Below are 20,661 nucleotides of genomic sequence, written 5' to 3' on the forward strand. Positions count from 1 at the left end.
TCTCCTCTTCCCTCTTCACAACCCAGGTAACCTTGCTACCAACTCCAGGGGCAGATTGCTCTCCAGACGTACCTAAGAGTTGCACGTCCTCCTCTTCTTGATCTTCTAAGCCTCTCCACCTTCCTCCCCAGCTACTAAGTGCTGTCCTCTGATATACATGGGCCCTGATCTACACTTCAACCATAAGGCCACGGGTGGTAGTATTTCAAAGCCCCCAAGGGAAATCATTGGCTGTTCAAAGTTGCCACTATTACTTTATTTTTTATTTTGTTATTATTATTTTTTTGAGACAGAGTCTCGCTCTGTTGCCCAGGCTGGAGTGCAGTGGTGTGATCTCAGCTCACTGCAACCTCCACATCCTGGGTTCAAGCGGTTCTCATGCCTCCCGAGTAGCTGGGATTATAGGTGTGCATCACCATGCCCAGCTAATTTTTGAGTTTTTGTATTTCTAGTAGACTGGGTTTAATATGTTGGCCAGGCTGGTCTCGAACCCCTGACCTCAAGTGATCCACCCACCTTGGCCTCCCAAAGTGCTGGGATTACAGGCGTGAGTCATCATGCCCGGCCAGTTGCCAGTATTATTTTAATTCGACTGCCTTCATAATTCATCGTCTCTGTGTCAACAATCTGCAGTTCATCAGTTGCACCAGCCTCTTAACTGACCATTCTTAAAGATAACCAATGCTTATTTTCATCATTAGCCACCTTAAGGTGGTAATCTTTGTCAGCCTTTGGTTCACAATGAGAAACATGGTCCTCAGGCCTCGGGGGCTCATGTTCATGTCCATTGAATCTTCCATGGGGTGGTGGCACACACTTAGGTGGAGAAAGCAGATGGAAATGAACAACTATTGCTTGAGAGAACAGCCAGGCAAGATGGAATCAAACCAACCCATTCTTTAATATTTTGTTTCCTTAATAAAATTACATAGTTTTCGTCCTAAAGGTTTTATACTTTACGTGTTAGGTATATATCTTAACTATTTAATTGTTTTTGTAGCTATGAATTAGGTTTTTAGATTTACATTTTCTAATTTTTTTTGTTACGTAAGAATGTGACAACAAAAAACATATTAATCATTTATTCTGCTAGTTTACTAGAGATTTATATTTCATTCTAATAGTTTTTCAGCTTATTCTTTTGGCTTTTATTTTTCTTTTAAAAATTATTTAAGTAATGCAGTAACATTATTTAAGTAATACAGTAACATTATTAAAGAATCAAACCATATCAACAAAGTAAACCTCCTCCTTTATTGCCCCTTCCCCATTCCCACCCCTTTCCTCAGAGGATAACTGTTACTAGTTTAGTGTGTATACTTACAGGTGTCTTCAAAAAGCATTTACATACATGTACATCTAAAAATAACTTTTTCATTAGCAGTTATTGTATCATCTAGTTTGCTCTGCAAATTGCCTTTTGACATTATTGTATTTAAATTTCTCTCTGTTTGTACATATAGGACTATAGTCAGTATTTAAATGCCCAAAAGCGATGTTTATCAAACTTTAATGTGCCTGCAAACCACCTGGAGATTTTGTTAAAGTGCTGAAATCGATTCAGAGGGTTTGGGGTGGGGAAACAGAGATTCTGTATTTCTAATAAGCTCCCAGATGATGCCAGTACTGTTGGTCCTGTACTACACTTTGAGTGGGAAGGCTGTAACATATGCTTTAGACCTATTGCAGTTTGTGTAATTATTATTCCTGTTCATGAAGTCATTGGAGTCCCTCCCCACTACAGATAGTACAGTAATGCACATTGGAATTTCTCCAGGCAAGAGAGATTTTCTTGAATGTTCTAAGTACACAGTCATTGCCATGATGTGTGTGGTAGGGGCGAGGGTGGATTTCTCCAACCCTTTTCCTGTATTTGTATTTTGTTTCTTTTTCTTATTTCTTTTCTTTTTTTATTTTTATTTATTTATTTATTTTTCAGACAGAGTCTCACTCTGTTGCCCAGGCTGCTGGAGTGCAGTGGTGCAATCTCAGCTCACTGCAACCTCCACGTCCCATGTTCAAGCGATTCTCCCACCTCAGCCTCCCAAGTAGCTGTGATTACAGGCACCCACCACCACATCCAGCTAATTATTATTATTATTGGTTTGTGTGTTGTTTTTTTTTTTGAGACGATGTCTCGCTCTGTCACCCAGGTTGGAGTGCAATGGCACAATCGATCTCGGTCCATTGCAACCTCCACTTCCTGGGTTCAGTCGATTCTCCTGTCTCAGCCTCCTAAGTAGCTGGGATTACAGGCACATGCCACCACACTCGGGTAATTTTTTGTATTTTTGGTAAAGACGGGATTTCACTTTGTTGGCCAGGGTGGTCTTGAACTCCTAACCTCAAGTAATCTACCTGCCTCAGCCTCCCAAAATGCTGGAATTAACAGGCATGAGCCACCACGCCCAACCTCTTTTTCTTATTTCATTAAATTAGCTAGGACGTGCAGTAGAATGTTGAATAGCTTCATTGATAGTTACTCTCTGACAGGAATATGAAATTAGTACAGCCTTTGGTAATATTTATCAAAATCTAAAATACAAAAACACCTTGACTTACTTATTCCCTTTGAGAATCTGTTCTAAAATCCTTGCACATGCATACAAAGATATGTACAAGGGTGCATATTGCAGCATTTACCTGTAGTAGAAAAATGAAAAGTAACCTTAAGTGTGCATTAATAGGAGAATAATTACATTGGGATATGGTCATACCATTGACCTACTATGCTATATATGTGGCTACATGTATACTAATATGCAGTATTATTAAGAGAGAAATACAAGTTGCAGAAAATTAGTTATTGGTTGACTCAGTCTATATTTTATTTTATTTTTTAGAGGTGGGGGTCTTGCTAAGTTGCCCAGATTGTAGTGCAATGGTATAATCATAGCTCACAGCAGCTTCGAACTCCTGGGCTCAAGCAGTCTCCTGCCTTCACCTCCTGAGTGACTGAAATTGTAGGCATGTTCCACATGCCTGGCCAATTTTTTATTTTTTTATTTTTATTTTTTGTAGAGATGAGGGGTCTCACTATGTTGCCTAGACTACAGTCTATATTTTAAAAACAAGTATGTGTGTGTGTATGTGTGATGTGTTTTAAATACATAGAAAAATGTTTGGACAGTTCAAACACCAAAAATATGAATAGTATTTCTGTCTAAGGAGGGTACTAGTATTGACAGGTGGTTTGAAGCTTGATAAAGGGGAGGCTTTATGTTTTCTATGTTCTGTACACCTTTTATACTGAGTAATTTTCACCTTCTTAAATTTGAAAATGATAAAAAGGAAAGTAGAGAGATGGAGAAAAGAAAGAAAACGATACTGCCAGTTAACAGAAAAATACCAACTGTAGAACAGTAGGGAGAATCAGAGAGCAGGTAAATTCAAACCATCCTGTAGTCAGTAATTTTCTTAAATAGTCAACAAGCGTGGTAAAAAATCAAATGGTACAAAAACATATATGGTATTGTTAGAGTCTTGCCAATGCACTATAATGTAGCAGTGTCTTGTGAGGTATCACCTGGAGTTCAGAGTTCTTTGTCTCAGTGACCAAGAGAATTAAGGGGCGTGGACACAAAGGGTGAGGTTGGAGCAAAAGTTTTAATAAGTGAAAGAAGAAAGCTCTCCGCAGCAGAGAGGGGACCCAGAAGAGGGTTGCCGTTTTTACAGTTGAATGCAAAGGCTTTTAATAAGAAACCGTTGAGAGCTGGGCATCTCATTTACATAAGGTGCAAATTTCTGACAGCTCCACCCCGTCCTCCTAATGCACATGCAGGCCCTTAGCTTGAGTTACTGCACATTGCTTTGTTCCCCTTGCTGCACATGTGTCAGGAGATGGGATTTTCCATTGTGGGCATGTCTGGGCAAGTCACCTGTGTAGCCTTTTTTTACCTGTGGGCTATGGACATGCCTTAGGCAAGCCCTCCTATGCAAGTTCCCTTTTCTGTGCCTGCAGCTTGATTTTTCAGGTGGTTCTGTTTGAAATAATTCAACTGAGGACCCACCCTAACTGCCTACCTTACCGGTTTATTCCTTTATCCTCTCTCAGTACTGTGATACCACCCCCATACCTGCTATGATGGCTCCTCTCTAAAAACAGAAAATAGCGGCCGTGCGCGGTGGCTCACGCCTGTAATCCCAACACTTTGTGAGGCCAACGCCGAGGTGGACGGATCATGAGGTCAGGAGATCCAGACCATCTTGGCTAACACAATGAAACCCCATCTCTACTAAAAATACAAAAAATTAGCCGGGCGAGGTGGCGGGCGTCTGTAGTCCCAGCTACTCGGGAGGCTGAGGCAGGAGAATGGCGCGAACCCGGGAGGCGGAGCTTACAGTGAGCCGAGATCGCGCCACTGCACTCCAGCCTGGGTGACAGAGTGAGATTCCGACTCAAAAAAAAAAAAAAAATAGCAAGTGTTGGTAAGGATATGAAGAAATTGGAACCCTTTTGCACTTTTGGTACAGCAAAAAGCATAGTCGCTGGTAAAAAGTATGGTGGCTTCTTAAAAAATGAAAAACTAGAGCCGGGTGCGGTGGCTCAAGCCTGTAATCCCAGCACTTTGGGAGGCCGAGATGGGTGGATCACGAGGTCAGGAGATTGAGACCATCCTGGCTAACACGGTGAAACCCCGTCTCTACTAAAAAGTACGAAAAACTAGCCGGGCGCAGTGGCGGGCGCCTGTAGTCCCTCCCAGCTACTGGGGAGGCTGAGGCAGGAGAATGGCGTAAACCTCGGGAGGCGGAGCTTGCAGTGAGCCGAGATGGCGCCAGTGCACTCCAGCCTGGGCGACAGAGCGAGACTCCACCTCAAAAGAAAAAAAAAAAAATGAAAAACTAGAATTAGCATTTGAACTAACAGTTCCTGTTCTGGGCATGTTACCAAACTGAACTTCGATCTGCCCACCCAGTGCAGCAAAGCTAAACGCTGACATTGGGATTGCAGCAAGAGAAACGGAGATGTTTATTGCAGGGCACTAAACAAGGAGAATCGGGTAACTCATGCTTAAGACCTGAACTCTCCAATGGCTTGCAAGCAAGGGTTTACAAAAGCAGGGGAAAATTTCAGGAATGTAGAAGTTACAGGCAAAATCATAAGGCAATACATGGAGGTTATACCTTGGTTTGGCCTAAAAAGGCAGGAAATCTTGAAGTGGGATTTACAGGTCATAGGTAGATTTTCTGATTTGCAATTCATTAAGGGAGAGAAGTTTTGTTTTAAAATTTGAGGGTCAGCAGAAAAGAATATTAGCTCTGGCTCATGGGTGTGACTTTTCCCAAGTCCCTCAGGAAGAACTTTAGGACAAAGATGTTCAGTCCTCAGTTCCCCCTTATCTGAGGTTTACATGCCAACAGATCCATTTGGTGGGGTTCAGGTTTCTGAAAAACAAGCCAGGGACATGTGTTAAGATGTTACCTTTAGTTTCTATAGGGAACCAAACATCCCACCACTCTAACTTCCTTGGCTATTGTTTTAAGCTGCTGTTACCCTCTTGCTTATCAAGTTGCTCATTTGCTTCTCAGGGCCAGCTAGGTGCCTGGAACTTCTCTTGAAGGAACTCAAGATTTTCCTTTATTTCCATGCTGGGGGCGGGGGAGGCCCATAGGCCCCTCAAGGGTGCTCCATCTCAGGTGCATGTTCAAAAGAATTGAAAGTAGGGTCTCAGAAATATATTTCTACACCCATATTCACAGCTACATTATTCACAATAACTGAAACATGGAAACAACCCAAGTGTACGATGATGAATGAATGGATAAGTTAGATGTTGTGTATACATACAATATTGAGACATCAAGCAAAGATTAAGTATGTTTAACATTGTTAAAGAAGTGGAGCCTATATTTAATAAAGGTTTTTGTGAATTTTTCAAAATAAAAGTTAATATATAGAGTACAGTTTTTCAAAGTTAAGAGCTTTAGACCCTAAGATTCCAAGTTTGAGGAATATTGCATTAGAATTAAATCATGTGATCACAGAGCTAACATGTAAACATGAGCACAAATGTTAGTGCTGAAATTTCATGTTCATTAAAATTTTACGTCATCATAAACATTTAAAAGCAAAATTTAAAATTCATGCAGAAAGTCAGACACTCAAGAGTGGACTTAGGAGAAACAACACAAAACATCGAATCCTTAAGAAACTTGAGAATCCTTGGAAAAAATTCTGATATGCCTTAGCACCTATTATGGTGTAGGCCACTGGGATTTCGATAGTAAATAGGACAGTCAAGGGCTAAAAACAGGGAAAAGTGAGGGACTCTGTGTCAGGAAATGCTTCTTTAAGGAAATACTTTTTTTTTTTTCTTTGAGATGGAGTCTCCCTCTAGTGCCCAGGCTGGAGTGCAGTAGCACAGTCTGGACTCACTGCATCCTCTGCTTCCCAGTTGATTCTCCTGCCTCAGCCTCCCAAGTAACTGGGATTATAGGCATGCACCACAGCATCCGCCTAATTTTTGTATTTTTAGTAGAGATGGGGTGTCACCGTGTTGGCTAGGTTGGTCTTGAACTCCTGACCTCCAGTGATCCACCTGACTTGGCCTCCCAAAGTGCTAGGATTACAGGCATGAGCCACCGTGCTGACGAAGAAGTACTTTTAATTAGGATCAGATGGCTGAGTGCCTGTTAACTAAATTGAGGGTTAGGGTAAGGAAAAAACAATGAGACTAGGGGCAAGGTTGGGATGAAAGGAGAGAAATATAATTTCATAGTCAAGTGGAAACATTGTTATAATATTATTTCAGTTATGATGTCACCTATTTCTCCTGGAGGTTAAGGAGAAGCCTATTCACCTTCATTGGAATGGGAAGCTTTCTCAAGAAATGTCGGAGGATTCAAATATATTCTTGCTTTGTTAGTTGAGTCAGTACCAATAGCAAATTTGTGATTAGACTGTCAAACAAAATTCTTGAAGGGATTTCACACTGTTATATGCTTGGTTTCTATTTGTTGGGTTTTTTTGTTTTTGTTTTTGTTTTTAACAATGTAAGATGTAAATTTGTGAATTACAGAAAAGAAGCAGTTTTAACATAAAATGGAAAAAATTTATTTCTTTCTCTGCTTACAGAGCTTAATAAGAATTTCAATCCATAAACCTTTAAAAGGAAACAATAGAAACTCCAACAGTTCAGAGCTACTGTAAATGAAAATGGTTATCTTCCAAATCATAGCATAATAAAGTAACCTTGAAACATTGGTGTTGGCCCTGTATTGTTTTCTATTTTAATTAAATGGCAATTTTCAGCATTATGTAACAGTGATGGAATTAAGTGATGTTTCTAGTAAAAGAATTTTGCAAGTATAATATATTTTAGTATTAAATTCTACTTGTACATTTAGCAATTAAAATTATTATTGAAATGATGATGGCATTTGAAGGGATAGGGAGCTGTCAAAGAGGATTTGAAGCTTAATTATCTCTTTGGTAACAAAATGCATAATCTTCCATTACAACACTTATTTTCTTATGGTAATTGACTCATTTGTTCTCTGGTTATCAATTTAACTTCCCAGCCACAAACATCTGCTCTTACGTTGTGTTTAATTGGTGTGAATGCTATCTACAGAGTAGTTAAAATCCAGAGAACATTTTAAGGGCATTATTTTATAATTAATGAAAGGGAAAGTAATCATTAATTGAACATTGCTTATGATGGTTTTTTTTCTAATAGTCTGTGAAAGTCTGTTTACTAAAAATGCATACTGAAATTATCCCCCCCCCCCTTTTTTTTTTAAGAGGATTTTGCTGTGTTTTCCAGAGTAATTACTTACTCTGCCCTAGGGGGAGCCTCAGTTCTTTCAGTTCTTTAGACTCAAGGAATATGTTAATTCCTTGGAAACATGGTACCTTAGTAGTTAAGAGTATAGGCTTTGAAGACAGAAAAAAATTAGTATGCTATCATTTATAATCTAAATAAGAGGAGTGGGGACAAATTGTGGGTGTGGGTATGTGCTTATAATTTTCATAATGGAATAATAAACTATAAATTTACCAATAGGGTAAAGGAGGAAATAGGATGAGAGAAACAGGGTTAGAAGGTATGTAGGTTTGTTTGAATATACCTTGTCTTTATAGATTTAAACATTTACAAAGTAGTTCCTGAAAATGGAAAGTAAAATGAAACAGGTGACTCCAAAGGTATATCCAGTTGGTAATATAGCCACACAGAAAGTTACAATTCTAAGTAAATTCTAAGTATGTGGAATTATAATTCCATATAAATTTAAAATTGTAATTGGACTATACTGTACCTAATGGGATTTACTCTAAGGACACAACTGCAAAAAATATTCAGTTGTTTTCTGTTATCATATTGTTGGTACAAATGTTTATTCTGAGACCATGGGTGTAGGATAAAGTAAATGAGTAATTATGTTAGTGTCATTGAGAACAGAGATTTTTGGCTTGAGAGAAAAATACAGATGTAAAATTAAGAAGATTCAGCTAACACCTACAGTCTTAGACTTAATTGGAAATATTAGTAGAAAATCATGATGAAGTTTATACTTAAAAAATACAGAATTGCTGACTTTGTCCACAAAAAGGGCCTCAGAGCAATGACCATAAACTGAAGACCAGTAGAGTTGTGTGAAAAAGGACTCAGGAGCTTTCACTGTGTTCAGGTTTCCTCCATTGGTCAAATATGGGATAGTTTAAGAATCAAAAGAATAATAACTTCAGTAAATTGAAACTAACCAAATATATCTTTAACTAAGGGCACTTAATACTTAAACGAAAAATCCTCAGCAATCACCTTTGGGAGAGGATATTAGAAAACCAGCTCATTGTTTTGAAAACGTAAGTGAAGGGGAAAAAATCAAGCATTTATTCTGCCCCTTTTCAAAGAACTGTCCTTTAGGATAACCAAATAATTGTGGGGTTATCCTAATAATTGAGGGGATATAATAGTAAGTAATGTAGGGGATATTTCTCTTTATAGAATGAGTAGAGTATTACTATTTTGCACTGCCTGATGGGCAGTGATAACCAAAGGCTGTTAACGTCACCAAAAGACAGATAGACACACATGATGAACCTCCTGATAGATGCACATGGAACTGCCTATGAAGTAGTCTCGGGGGTGGGGAGGGGGGAAACTAGCCTGACTCCAATCAAGGTTCTACATTTAACTGTGAGCTTTCAGAAATAACGTGTTAAATACCACTATGGCAATGTAGTCACCAAAGACAGATTGCAGGGAAACCTTATATTACAAATGACTTGGTTTCTTAAACAAATTTCACATAAAAGATAAAGAGGAATCTGCAGATACAAAAAAAAAAAAAAAAAAAAACCCATAAGAAACAAATTAACACCAGTGAATGCATCTTGTTTGCCCAATTTGAATAAAGTAGATCATTTTTAAGAACACAGGCCAGACGCAGTGACTCACACCTGTAATCCTAGCACTTTGGGAGGCTGAGGTAGGAGGATCACTTGAGCCCAGGAGTTTGAGACTAGCCTGGGCAACATAGTGAGACCTCCTCTGTACAAAAAAATCAAAAAATTAGCTGGGTGTGGTAGTGTGTTCCTGTAGTCTCAGCTACTTGAGCGGCTGAGGCAGGAGGATTACTTGAGTCTGGGAAGTCTTGGCTGCAGTGAGCCATGATCACGCCACTGCACTCCAGTCTGGGCAACAGAGTGAGAACATTGGCCAATTAGTGAAATGTGAATACCAACTGAGTAATAGGTGATACTAAGAAATTATTATTGTTGTTACTGTTATTATTATTTGAGACAGAGTCTTGCTCTGTCACCCAGGCTGGGGTGCAGTGGCACAATCCTGGCTTGCTGCAACCTCCGCCTCCTGGGTGCAAGCGATTCTCCTGCCTCGGCCTCCTGAGTAGCTGGGACTACAGGCATGAGCCACCATGCCTGGCTAATTTTTGTATTTTTAATAGAGACAGGGTTTTGCCAAGTTGACCAAGCTAGTCTTGAACTCCTGACCTCAGGTGATCGCCCGCCTCAGCCCCACTAAGTGCCAGGATTACAGGTGTGAGCCACCGCACCCGGCCAATAAATTATTTTAGATACTAGCCTGATAATGGTATGGTTATGTTTAGAAATGAGAGTTCTTGGCTTATAGAGGTACTCAAATATTTATATGTGAAATAATGTAATACCTGGAGTTTGCTTTCAAAATAATGTGTGTAGGGTAGAGGTTGGGAATGGAATGGATTAAGGCATAGATGAATCAGTATTGACCATGACTTGATAATTGTTGAATCAACATAATAGGTATGTGGGATTTATTCTATTCTCTTAAATAAAAAGTTTTTTAAAAAGAATTTAGGTTTTGGAGTCAGACTGCCTAGGTTCAAAATCCAGATCTGTCACTGACTAAGCCTTATGCTATGGAGTTAGCTTCTCTGTGTATTAGTGTCCTTGTCTATAAAATGGAAATAATATAATAATAACTACATAATAGAATTGTTGTGGGAACTAAATGGTTGTAAGTGGAAAGCACTTATGAATGTTAGTTTTGCTGTGTTAATTATCATACATCAAAGATATATGTTAAAGTTATAAATCATTGGCTAAAGATCTTAGTGTACTTAGGAATAGTCTAGTTGAATTCCTTATTTAGTAACCCAGGGGTTTGAAACCCACATTTAGTAAAATGTCCAGTGGTAGAACCAGAACTCAACTTTATGTCTCTTGACTCCTAGCCTTTACAACTGCTTTACAGTAAATCATTATCAAAGAATATCCAAGAATCAAAAGACAAAAGTTTTACAAATTTAGTTAAATGATATAATGACTTTTAATGGTAATTCATGAGTCAGGCAGCATCTCATCTAAAGAACAGAGATAAACACTACACTGGGCAGGCAGAACAGTTAGTTTTCGCAGGGTAACTTGAGGAGTAACAAAGAAACAAAGTGGATTGGTTAACATCAGTTGCTTCAGATTACTTTCATTGTAAGGGTCAAAGCAGAAGGGACTTTCTTATGATGGCTAAAACTGTCCCATTTGGGGATTTGACACACACAGTCTCCTGATTTCTCAGAAGGTCACATAAATAACTGAGGTTCAGTTTGGTGATGTGCAACTTTAGCATGAGTGACTTCACTTTGGTTCAGTCTGTTTGATTTGATCTGTAGAGTAGAAGCTCAGTCCGTATTAGTAGCCTCCCATAAATTTTATTTAACACAAGTATTCTTAAGTAACCTTGTTCTAAATAGAAACACTCACAATTGCAAACATGTTCAGTTTTCCTGCATCTAAAATGTATTGCAGTTCAGATGAAAACTCCAAGTTCTTGTTTGTCTGTTTACTTTGAGAAGGAACAGACAAACTTAACATAAGATGAGTCTAAATTTATCTGGGGGGTGGAACACTAAACAAACATGTTAGAAAAACTTTGAGGAAATAAAGGAAGAATATTTGTTCCACCGTATATTATAACATATTGCATAGTTATAATAATTTTATGATTCTGGCCCAGGAATAGACAGATGGATGAAACCAATTAGTGTCCTGAAATAAACCCCCAAGAGTACACAGATTTTAGTATTAAATCTTTCAAATCAGTCATTCTTTTTGGATTGACTGATCTTGCCACTTAGATACATGTAAAGCTGGATACTTAGTAAGTCTAGATTGTTTTGTAGAAATAGTAGAAGAAAATACAAGTGAATATTGTTATAGTACAGAAGAAGGGAAAGCCTTTGGAGTAAAAATAGTGAAATACAGATGCTAAAATGGAGAAGACTTATACATTTTACCATATGAAAACATAAAACTTTGTTACAATAGATGCCTTAAGTTAAAGACAGAAGAGGAAACAAATATTGGCAGCATGAAGACAAGGGGTTCATAGCTTACTGTATTAGTCAGGGCCCAGTTAGGAGCCAGAAACTATACTAGGCATTTTTGAACAGAGAAAATTTAATATAAAGAATTATTAATGGCCAGTCGTGGTGGCTCACACCTGTAATCCCAGCACTTTGGGAGGCTGAGGCAGGAGGATCACCTGAGGTCAGGGATTCGAGACCAGCCTGGCCAACGTGGTGAAACCTCGTCTCTACTAAAAATACAAAAATTAGCCAGGCATGGTGGTGCATGTCTGTAATCCCAACTACTTGGGAGGCTGAGGCACAAGAATCGTTTGAACCTGGGAGGCGGAGATTGCAGTGAGCCAGGATCATACCATTGCACTCCAGCCTGGGCAATAGAGCAAGACTCCATCTCAAAAAAAAAAAAAAAGAATTATTAACTATTAAAATCTGCTTACTAAAAGGGGGCAAAATAGGACACTAAAGAATACAAAAATAGTAAATATAGGGATTAGCTATGACTACCTCTTGAGCTGAGGGAGAGAATCCGAAAATCAGGAAGACTGTTGTTCAGACCTTGTTGGAGACAGTGTAGCTGCTGCCAAAGGACATAGCTATGGGCCAAAGCTGGGGCACAGGAAATCCCCTGCTGGGAGGCCTCAGAGCTGGTGTGCAGAAGACACCTGCTGGGGTGCTGTTGGCTGGACAGATGATAAGCAGAAAGTTGCCCACTGGGATGACGTGAGTTGGAGCTGGCGTACAGGACCCTATCCAATGGGATGCAGTGTGTCAGAGCTGGTGCACAGAAAGCCACTTGCTGGAGTAAGCTAGAGAAACTTACAGGAGGGTGATCATTATTGGGTCTTTCACAATCAGCCTCACCATAGGAGCAAAAAGAAGAGCATCCTCCAATATGAAAATTAAGCCCATCACTCTGCTTTGCTGTGCAGTGTTTCCCCAGTGCTGTTAACAAAGCACCAGCTGACAAAAGTCCACATCCACTACTGCAAAGAAGGACAGATTTGGAGCTGAGAGCCTTGAAATAATAACTTTCATTATGCAAAAAGCTATTATATATAGATCAGAAAATTATAACTACTCTAATTGGAAAAACGGCAGCATATTTATATACATAATTCACAAAAGAATAAATATAAATGGCTTGTCATTGTTTGAAAGAATCAAGTCAAATTTGCTATAATAGATTTCCCTGATTTCATCTTGTTGTACAGATTTATGTTTTCTGGATCTTCCATCACTGTGAATGTATGTTGTTTCTTAAGATTATACATGATTTCCCTCCTTGGGGGAGGTTCTGCTTGCCTGGGGTTCTACCTCCTCTCTGTACTGTTGTTCTTCATTTACCTAAGTTATATAGCTAGTTTAGATTTCTCTCCAGGGCCTGCTCTAGACAGTGCAATGGGCTAAAAAAGTTCTTTTTTTAAAAAGGAAAGGGAGATTGGAAAGGCGTAAATAAAACTGTCTCTACTCACAGACAAGCATGATTGTCTATGTAGATAATCCCCAAACTGTATTTACAGAAGCTGATACAACTCATAATGAGAGAATTTAGGATGGCCACAGGATAAAAGGTTAATACACATAAATCAATTTCATTCCTACATACTAGCAGAGAACAACTGGAAATTTTTAAAAATTTAAAGTACCACTTAGAATAGCATCAAAAATATTTGAAATACCTAAGTATTTATCTAACAAAGCATGAATGAGATTTGTTTACTGATATCTGTAAAACATTTATGAAAGAAATCGGACTTAAATAGTGAGATAAACCTGTGTTCAGGGAAAAGAAGACAATATTTTTAAGATGTCAGGTTGCCGCAAATTCAACACAATCTCAATCAAAATCCCAGCAGGCTGGGCAGATTTTAGGTCAACTGTAAATAAAGCTGCTGTCGTTGCCATTGTTGTTGTTATTTCATAGAAGTAGCCTGCAGTGGAGTTTGCTGCTTTGTGATGTAGGGAGTTCCTGTCATTCACACTTTTCAAACACGGATCACTAAGACCCTTTTTCAAGGATGTCATATAGGAAATTACATCATTCAGTAGGATGCTGGACTAGATGATCTACTTCAGCCCTTCTAATTAAAAATATTGTGATCTATTATTTGTAAGTTAGCAATTTACAACTGTGGTACATGTGGAAAGGGAGCTACTGGAATATTCAGACTTTTTCAAATATAATTATCCTTTCTCCATCACCCTGGAAAACCATTGCATATAATGAGGGGTCTTAGTAATAGGAGTGTGTTGCACGAGTGAGCTGTTTAAGGACTCTAATGTGACATTTGTTTTACTTTTTGTTGTTGTTGTTCTTATCAAGCTGACTGAAAAAGAAAGTTTTATCAATCTTTTCAACCTTTGAATTCTAATTATAGCTCTTAGAAAATTGTATAAATCTTAGGGAAGTAGTCTTTAATATTTATTTTTAGACATTTTTAATTTCTCCAATATAGTCAGCTTAGTAAATAGTTCCAAATAAGGAAACTCAGAAATTATCTTTTAAAACAATTAGTTGTACCAGCAAATCATTTTTTAGAGATAATTATGTTCCTAATATGTATTTTTATTATATATGTATGTTATGCTTTTCCAAAAATATGTGGAAGTTTCAAATAATGAGTAAAAATCCTGTGGATTTTATGATTTAAAAAATTGGTTGAAATATGAATAGCTGCCTGGTTCTATTTTTATTAATGTCTTAATTTCCTTTTTTATTTTAAAGCTCAACCTGAATTCCTGAAGCAGCCTACTAATATATATGCTCATGAATCTATGGATATTGTATTTGAATGTGAAGTGACTGGAAAACCAACTCCAACTGTGAAGTGGGTCAAAAATGGGGATATGGTTATCCCAAGTGATTACTTTAAGATTGTAGTAAGTATTTCTCAAAGAAGTATGTTTATTTCTGTAACCTTTAGATATTTTTAAATGTAGTCACCAAGAGATCAGTTATGTTATATATACTAGTTTATGTACTGCAAGTGAAATAGAAAAATTCACATAGAATATAATATCTTCATTGGCTGATGAGAAAGCTGAGCCCAGAAATATTTTGGTAGCTTATATAAGATCACATAGCAAGTCAGTGGCTTACCTAAGCCTAGAGTCTAGACTCTTACTTGAACACACTGGTACTCTGAAACACAGCTGTCACCATTTTCTGGCAGATGATTAGCACACACATGTGTGTGTGTATGTGTGTCCCCAGTTGTCTCCACAGCTCTCTGTTCAAGAAGCAGAAATCTTTCCACACTTCCCCTTGAAGTGTGAAAAGATGATCCTTTTGAAAAACATAATATGTAAGAATGCAACTGACTATACAAAGCTTAACCTAAATCATATACTGATGCCAGACCCTTCAAAATAAGGATGACCCAGTGTCAGACAATTGTTGTAACAATAGTTACAAAGATTCTTTTTTAAAAATGCGTTTAAAAAGTGTCAAATGTATTTAAGAACACTCAGCCATAATTGCTTTTACTATACTTTATATATAGCAAATGCTTTGTAGATATTACCTACCAATACTATCATCAATATCTAACATTTTAGTAATAGAATTATCCAGCTTTAGTAATAAAGATTAATGACATACCTTGAGATCTATACATGACATTCATAAAAATGATCAGAACTATAGTTGTTAAAGACATAATATCTCATTACAAATTTGTCGTACAAGTAATTCGTTCTTAGAAATATGCTTTCTGTTTTTGAAATGCATGATCTCCTGTTACAAAAAGTAATTCACAAGTATTTAACATTACAAAGCAATCTGTTATAGCTAAAATAGTCTTTTAAAAATCAATATTTGGAAACTTTAGAAAATTTTTAAACCATATTTATTATACTAATAACAATAGTTAAATATATATATATATATATATATATATATATATATTTTAAGATGGAGTCTCACTCTGTCACCCTGGCTGGAACGCAGTGGTGTGATCATAGCTCACTGCAGCCTCAAACTCCTGGGCTTAAGCAATCCTCCTGCCAACCTGAGTAGCTGGAACTACAGGCACGCAGTACCATGACCAGCCGATTTTGTATTTTTTATAGAGATGGAGTCTCACTGTGTTGCTCAGTCTGGTCTTCAGCTCCTGGGCTCAAGTGATCCTCCTGTCTCGGCCTCCCAAAGTGCTGGGATTACAGATGTGAGCCACTGCTTCTGGACCAATAATAATAGTTGACATTCATATAGTACTTTTTCATTTAAGGAAAGATCACATGGCTTCATTGAATTTACTGTAGTCTAATCTGTTAGAACTATTGATATTATAGTCTTAGGAAAAAATAGTGCCTTAAATTCACAAATTGGACTTAACTATGGTCAGATAGTATTGCGTGCCAGATCTTTTTCCAAGCAAAGGTGTAAGTTTGCAAACAGTGAGAGTATGACTTTCCATGCGTTAAGTTCTTCATTGTGAATGACAGTACGTACTCTTCTATTCAGTTAAATTGGTACCTTGTCAATGCTTTAGTATGAGATTGAGTTAACAGGTACTTAGATGGATAATATGTAATAATTGAATCATAAAAACTTTACTTTTTTTTTTCTCTCCAAAAAGCATATTTTTGAGATTTTGATCTGGTATTTCTCAGTTAAATCATGAAATTTTATTTATGCTTTTCTTCTTCAGAAGGAACATAATCTTCAAGTTTTGGGTCTGGTGAAATCAGATGAAGGGTTCTATCAGTGCATTGCTGAAAATGATGTTGGAAATGCACAAGCTGGAGCCCAACTGATAATCCTTGAACATGGTAAGAGGGGCTGAAGTAGTCAGATGATAGAGGCTGTGTGCTTGATGAACGAGCACCCGTCAGTCCAAATAACTCATGATTGATGACCCACTAGTAAAGGCCAATATGTGGCATAACTGAGAGAAAAAGAATAGCAGTCTGAATCATTTATATTACATAAAATTACCTAGAAGCACAATTTTGGATAATGTTGAAAAGAAATTTTTACTAAGAAAAGAAAAACTGAATATTATAGTGTTAAAAAATTAATTTTTTAAAGAATTTAGTCATCTTAATCTCACAAATATATTTCTGTCCTATAAAGAAAAACTTCTTTTTTTCCCCAATTCTATGCACTTTTATTAACACACTTACAAAATATAACATTCAAACACTGAGGAAACTAAATAACTTTGGAAGCAGAGCTCGTTTTCTGCTTACATAGAAGTGACAATTCTGGGCTGTTGGCACAAAATAGCCAACACTCATAAAACCCTGACTACTATATATCAAACATAAGTTAAAATCATAGGCACAAGTTTATCAGATCCACATTTCTTAGAAAAACTTAGTATTTATTTTGCATTGAAATTTTTAGTTTTACTAGAATACAATTAATTTACCTTTTCTGATTACCACCAAAAAACCAAGTTTATTATTTAAAAATTCAGATAACGATGAAAAGTATAAAGAAAAAAAATCCATCCTGTATGTCAAATTAGGGAATCCACACTGGAATTTGAGCAGAGGTTTAATAGAAGGAATTAACGTTGATACTGGGATTGGAGTAACAAAAGTTTGACTAGTGAGAAGTAAAGAGAACTCTAGACAATGTAAGAATGGCAACTGTCAGGAGCAACTAGAACCCCTAGATCTGAGATAGAGCCCTCAGGAAGAGGCCCCTCTTTCTAAGGTTGAGGTCCAGATCCTGTTGGAGACAGTGTAACTTACTGGATGGCAGAGAAGTTGATGTGGTGTTTAGCTCTCTAAACTTGCTCAAAATCTCCTTTCTGGAGGGTTAGGGAAAGCTGTTCACAGAGAGGTGTCTCACTGGAGGCATTCTGCTGCAAAACCACCCAGTGGATCAGGTGTAAGGGGAAGCTGCGGGCTATAGGAGCCTGCCAGGGTAGTACACTAGAACCAGGAAGGAAACGCCTTTCTTCTGTACCGTATCTCCATTGCCTTCTTATTGATAAAGTTTAATACATATGCCAGCTGGCAAAGGAGAAGTATATAAAGGACGTGGCTCTGTTTCTGCAGCATAGGCAATGAAATCAGAATTTGGAGCTGAGAGGCAGTAAATTGATAACTGGTACACACTCCAGATCCTACCACCTGGATATACTGTGTATGGTTTTATAATTTCCTGTTTTCTTGCAACAGCATTGCTGTATACATCTTTCTATGCCAACAGTTGATCTGCATCAATATTGTTTATTATTAAATAATATATATATATATACACACACACTCTGTTTTACATAACAGATTTTATATTGGTTAACATTTAGATTGTCACCTGTTTTTTCCTACTATAAACAATGATGTATTGAACTTTTTATGTGATTATTATACTAAATTACTGGAAGTTGAATTATTGGATAACAGTTCTGTGTTAAATTGATAAGGGTATCTGTTGGGTGCATTATTTATTCGTTTTAGCTACTAAAACATTTTTCATTTTGAGCATTTCTCAAAAATACATGAAAACGATGCCACTTTAGACATCTGATCTTTTATTCAAGTCAAATACAATCAGGTATTGGTGTGCCTCCTGGAAGAATTTCTCTGATGATTGTAGTTTGGCCAGGGAAGCTAATTGGCAAAGATGGCCCCTACTCTGGCTTTTCACTAACATGGCATATGTGTAGGATTTTTATGTGCTGTTTTTTGAAAACTATACTTGAGAGTGCTGTTACAGAAAAGCATAAAATATTAGAACTGCTTTTTTTTCTTCTTAGGTTTATAAATACCCTCCCCTGTTTATTGGAAATGATTTTAGTAGAAGCATGCCATTTTTCCATCTTGGTGAAATGCCTGAGTACAATTACCAAATAAGGCACTAGCTGAATTAGTGAAGTAGATAGGCTTGTTTCTTTTTACTTGCGGCAGTGACTCTTCTTAGTAAACCTCATGGCTATTTGGGATATATTTATTTACATGGTACTAAGCAAAGGCACTTCAGTATATTTGTGTTTGAGATTACTGTTACAAATCTAACTTTAATAGTAGAAATGGTAAGTATGCCAGGAAGTTCCTAAACTAATCCTAATTGGGCTTTCCTCTGAAAATATTTGGATAGTGTAAAAATTGTAGTCATAGTGTATTTGCTTCTCTCTTTTTGATAATAGTGTTTTATGAACTGATGAAATTTTTTAGTGTTGTTATTGGGCATGCATTAAAGATGCATAGATTATAAGAAGGAGAGTGTCATGTTATTGTGTTTTCTATTTTGCTGTTTTGATTTGCAAGATAAATATTTATGCAGGAAAGCTAAAAGAAGGAATACAGTAACTTGTTAGATCTGAGTTCTGCTTTTTTAGAGTTTACAATTTAATAAGGGATGTAAGAGATGTATACAACTTGAATACCAGTCCAGATGCATAAATAAAGCAGCATACAGTTCAGAAGAGAGGAATTTTGTCTGTGTGATCAGGGAACTTTTTCGTGTAAGATGTCCCCTTTGTAATAGGCCTTGAATTATAAGATTTCTAGATGTTGATTCAAAGGAAGACCTGGATCAGTATGGAAATACAATAGAAGACCTGTTCCTATAGGAAGGTAGCCTTTAACAGCAGAATAGGATCAGAATGCATGATTATAAATAATAAAAACAATGCCATATGTAATGAGTATGATGGTAAAGTCAGGTTTAGAGGAAGACAGAGTACAAGCTGGTTGAAGGAAAAGTTGTAAGAGGCCATTGTGAGATGATAAGTACTTATAGTAGAGAAATCAGTGGAAAAAGATCCTACTAAGGAGATTGTGTTAGTCTGTTCTTGGCATTGCTATAAAGAAATACCTGAAGCTAGGTAATTTATAAAGAAAAGAGGTTTAGTTGGCTCACAGTTCTGCAGGCTGTACAGAAAGCATGGTGCTGGCATCTGCCTGGCTTCTGGGGAGGCCTCAGGAAGCTTCCAATCATGGTGGAAGGCAAGAGGGGAGCAGGCATCTCACATGGCAAGACCAGGATCAAGAGAGTGAGGTGGGGGGTGCCACACACTTTTAAACAACCAGATCTTGTGAGAACTCACTATCTCAAGGACAGCACCACGCCATGAGGGATCTTTCCCCATGACCCAAACACCTCCCACCTGGTTCCACCTCCAACATTGGGGATTACCTTTTCACATGAGATTTGGGCAGGGACAAATATCCAAACTATATCAGAGGTGTTAGTGATTTATCTGATTGAGACTATCAACTGATTGAACATTAAACATTGTTATAGAGAAGTCAGACATACTTTCAAGGTCTACCCAAGTTCTGGGTAACTAGGTGTATTAGTCCGTTTTTACGCTGCTGATAAAGACATGCCTGAAACAGGGCAATTTACAAAAGAAAGAGATTTAATGGGACTTACAGTTCCACATGGCTGGGGAAGTCTCACAATCATGGTGGAAGGCAAGGAGGAGCAAGTCACATCTTACATGGATGGCAGCAGGCAAAGAGAGAGCTTGTGCAGGGAAACTCCCATTTTCCAAGCCATCAGATCTCATGAGACTCATTCACTATCACAAGAACAACACAGGAAAAACCCACCCCTGTAATTCACTCACCTCCCACTGGGTGATTCCACTGGGAGGTGGAATGGGAATTGTGGGAGTTACAAATTAAGATAAGATTTGGGTGGGGACACAGCCAAACCATATCACTAGAAAAATGGTGACACTTTTACACAAATAGAAAAGGAAGGCAGATCAAAGTGGAAGGAGATTTCCACTTCTGTTTAGGATATAAAGAGGTACATAAAGAAAATCCCACTCTCACCACAAGAAGAGCTTAGTAAGCTACAACGTCATAAGTTTTCTTGAGCCCAGCAGAGAGCTGAACATGCAAAGGAAATGTATTAGTCCATTTTCACACTGCTGATAAAGACAT

General features: G+C 37.6%; 1 protein-coding gene across 4 annotated transcripts in view; it reads left to right on the forward strand.

Annotated features, from left to right (window-relative positions):
* NEO1 (neogenin 1) overlaps nucleotides 1–20,661 on the forward strand; it is a 261,042-nt gene that overhangs the window by 123,849 nt on the left and 116,532 nt on the right. For all 4 annotated transcript variants that reach the window (XM_025390047.1, XM_025390048.1, XM_025390051.1 and 1 more), the window contains 2 exons: nucleotides 14,534–14,688; nucleotides 16,461–16,581. In XM_025390047.1, coding sequence (XP_025245832.1) covers nucleotides 14,534–14,688; nucleotides 16,461–16,581 — 276 coding nt within the window. The remainder of the gene's footprint in view (nucleotides 1–14,533; nucleotides 14,689–16,460; nucleotides 16,582–20,661) is intronic.

This window comes from Theropithecus gelada, chromosome 7a (assembly GCF_003255815.1).
Source record: "Theropithecus gelada isolate Dixy chromosome 7a, Tgel_1.0, whole genome shotgun sequence".
Lineage (NCBI taxonomy): Eukaryota > Metazoa > Chordata > Mammalia > Primates > Cercopithecidae > Theropithecus > Theropithecus gelada.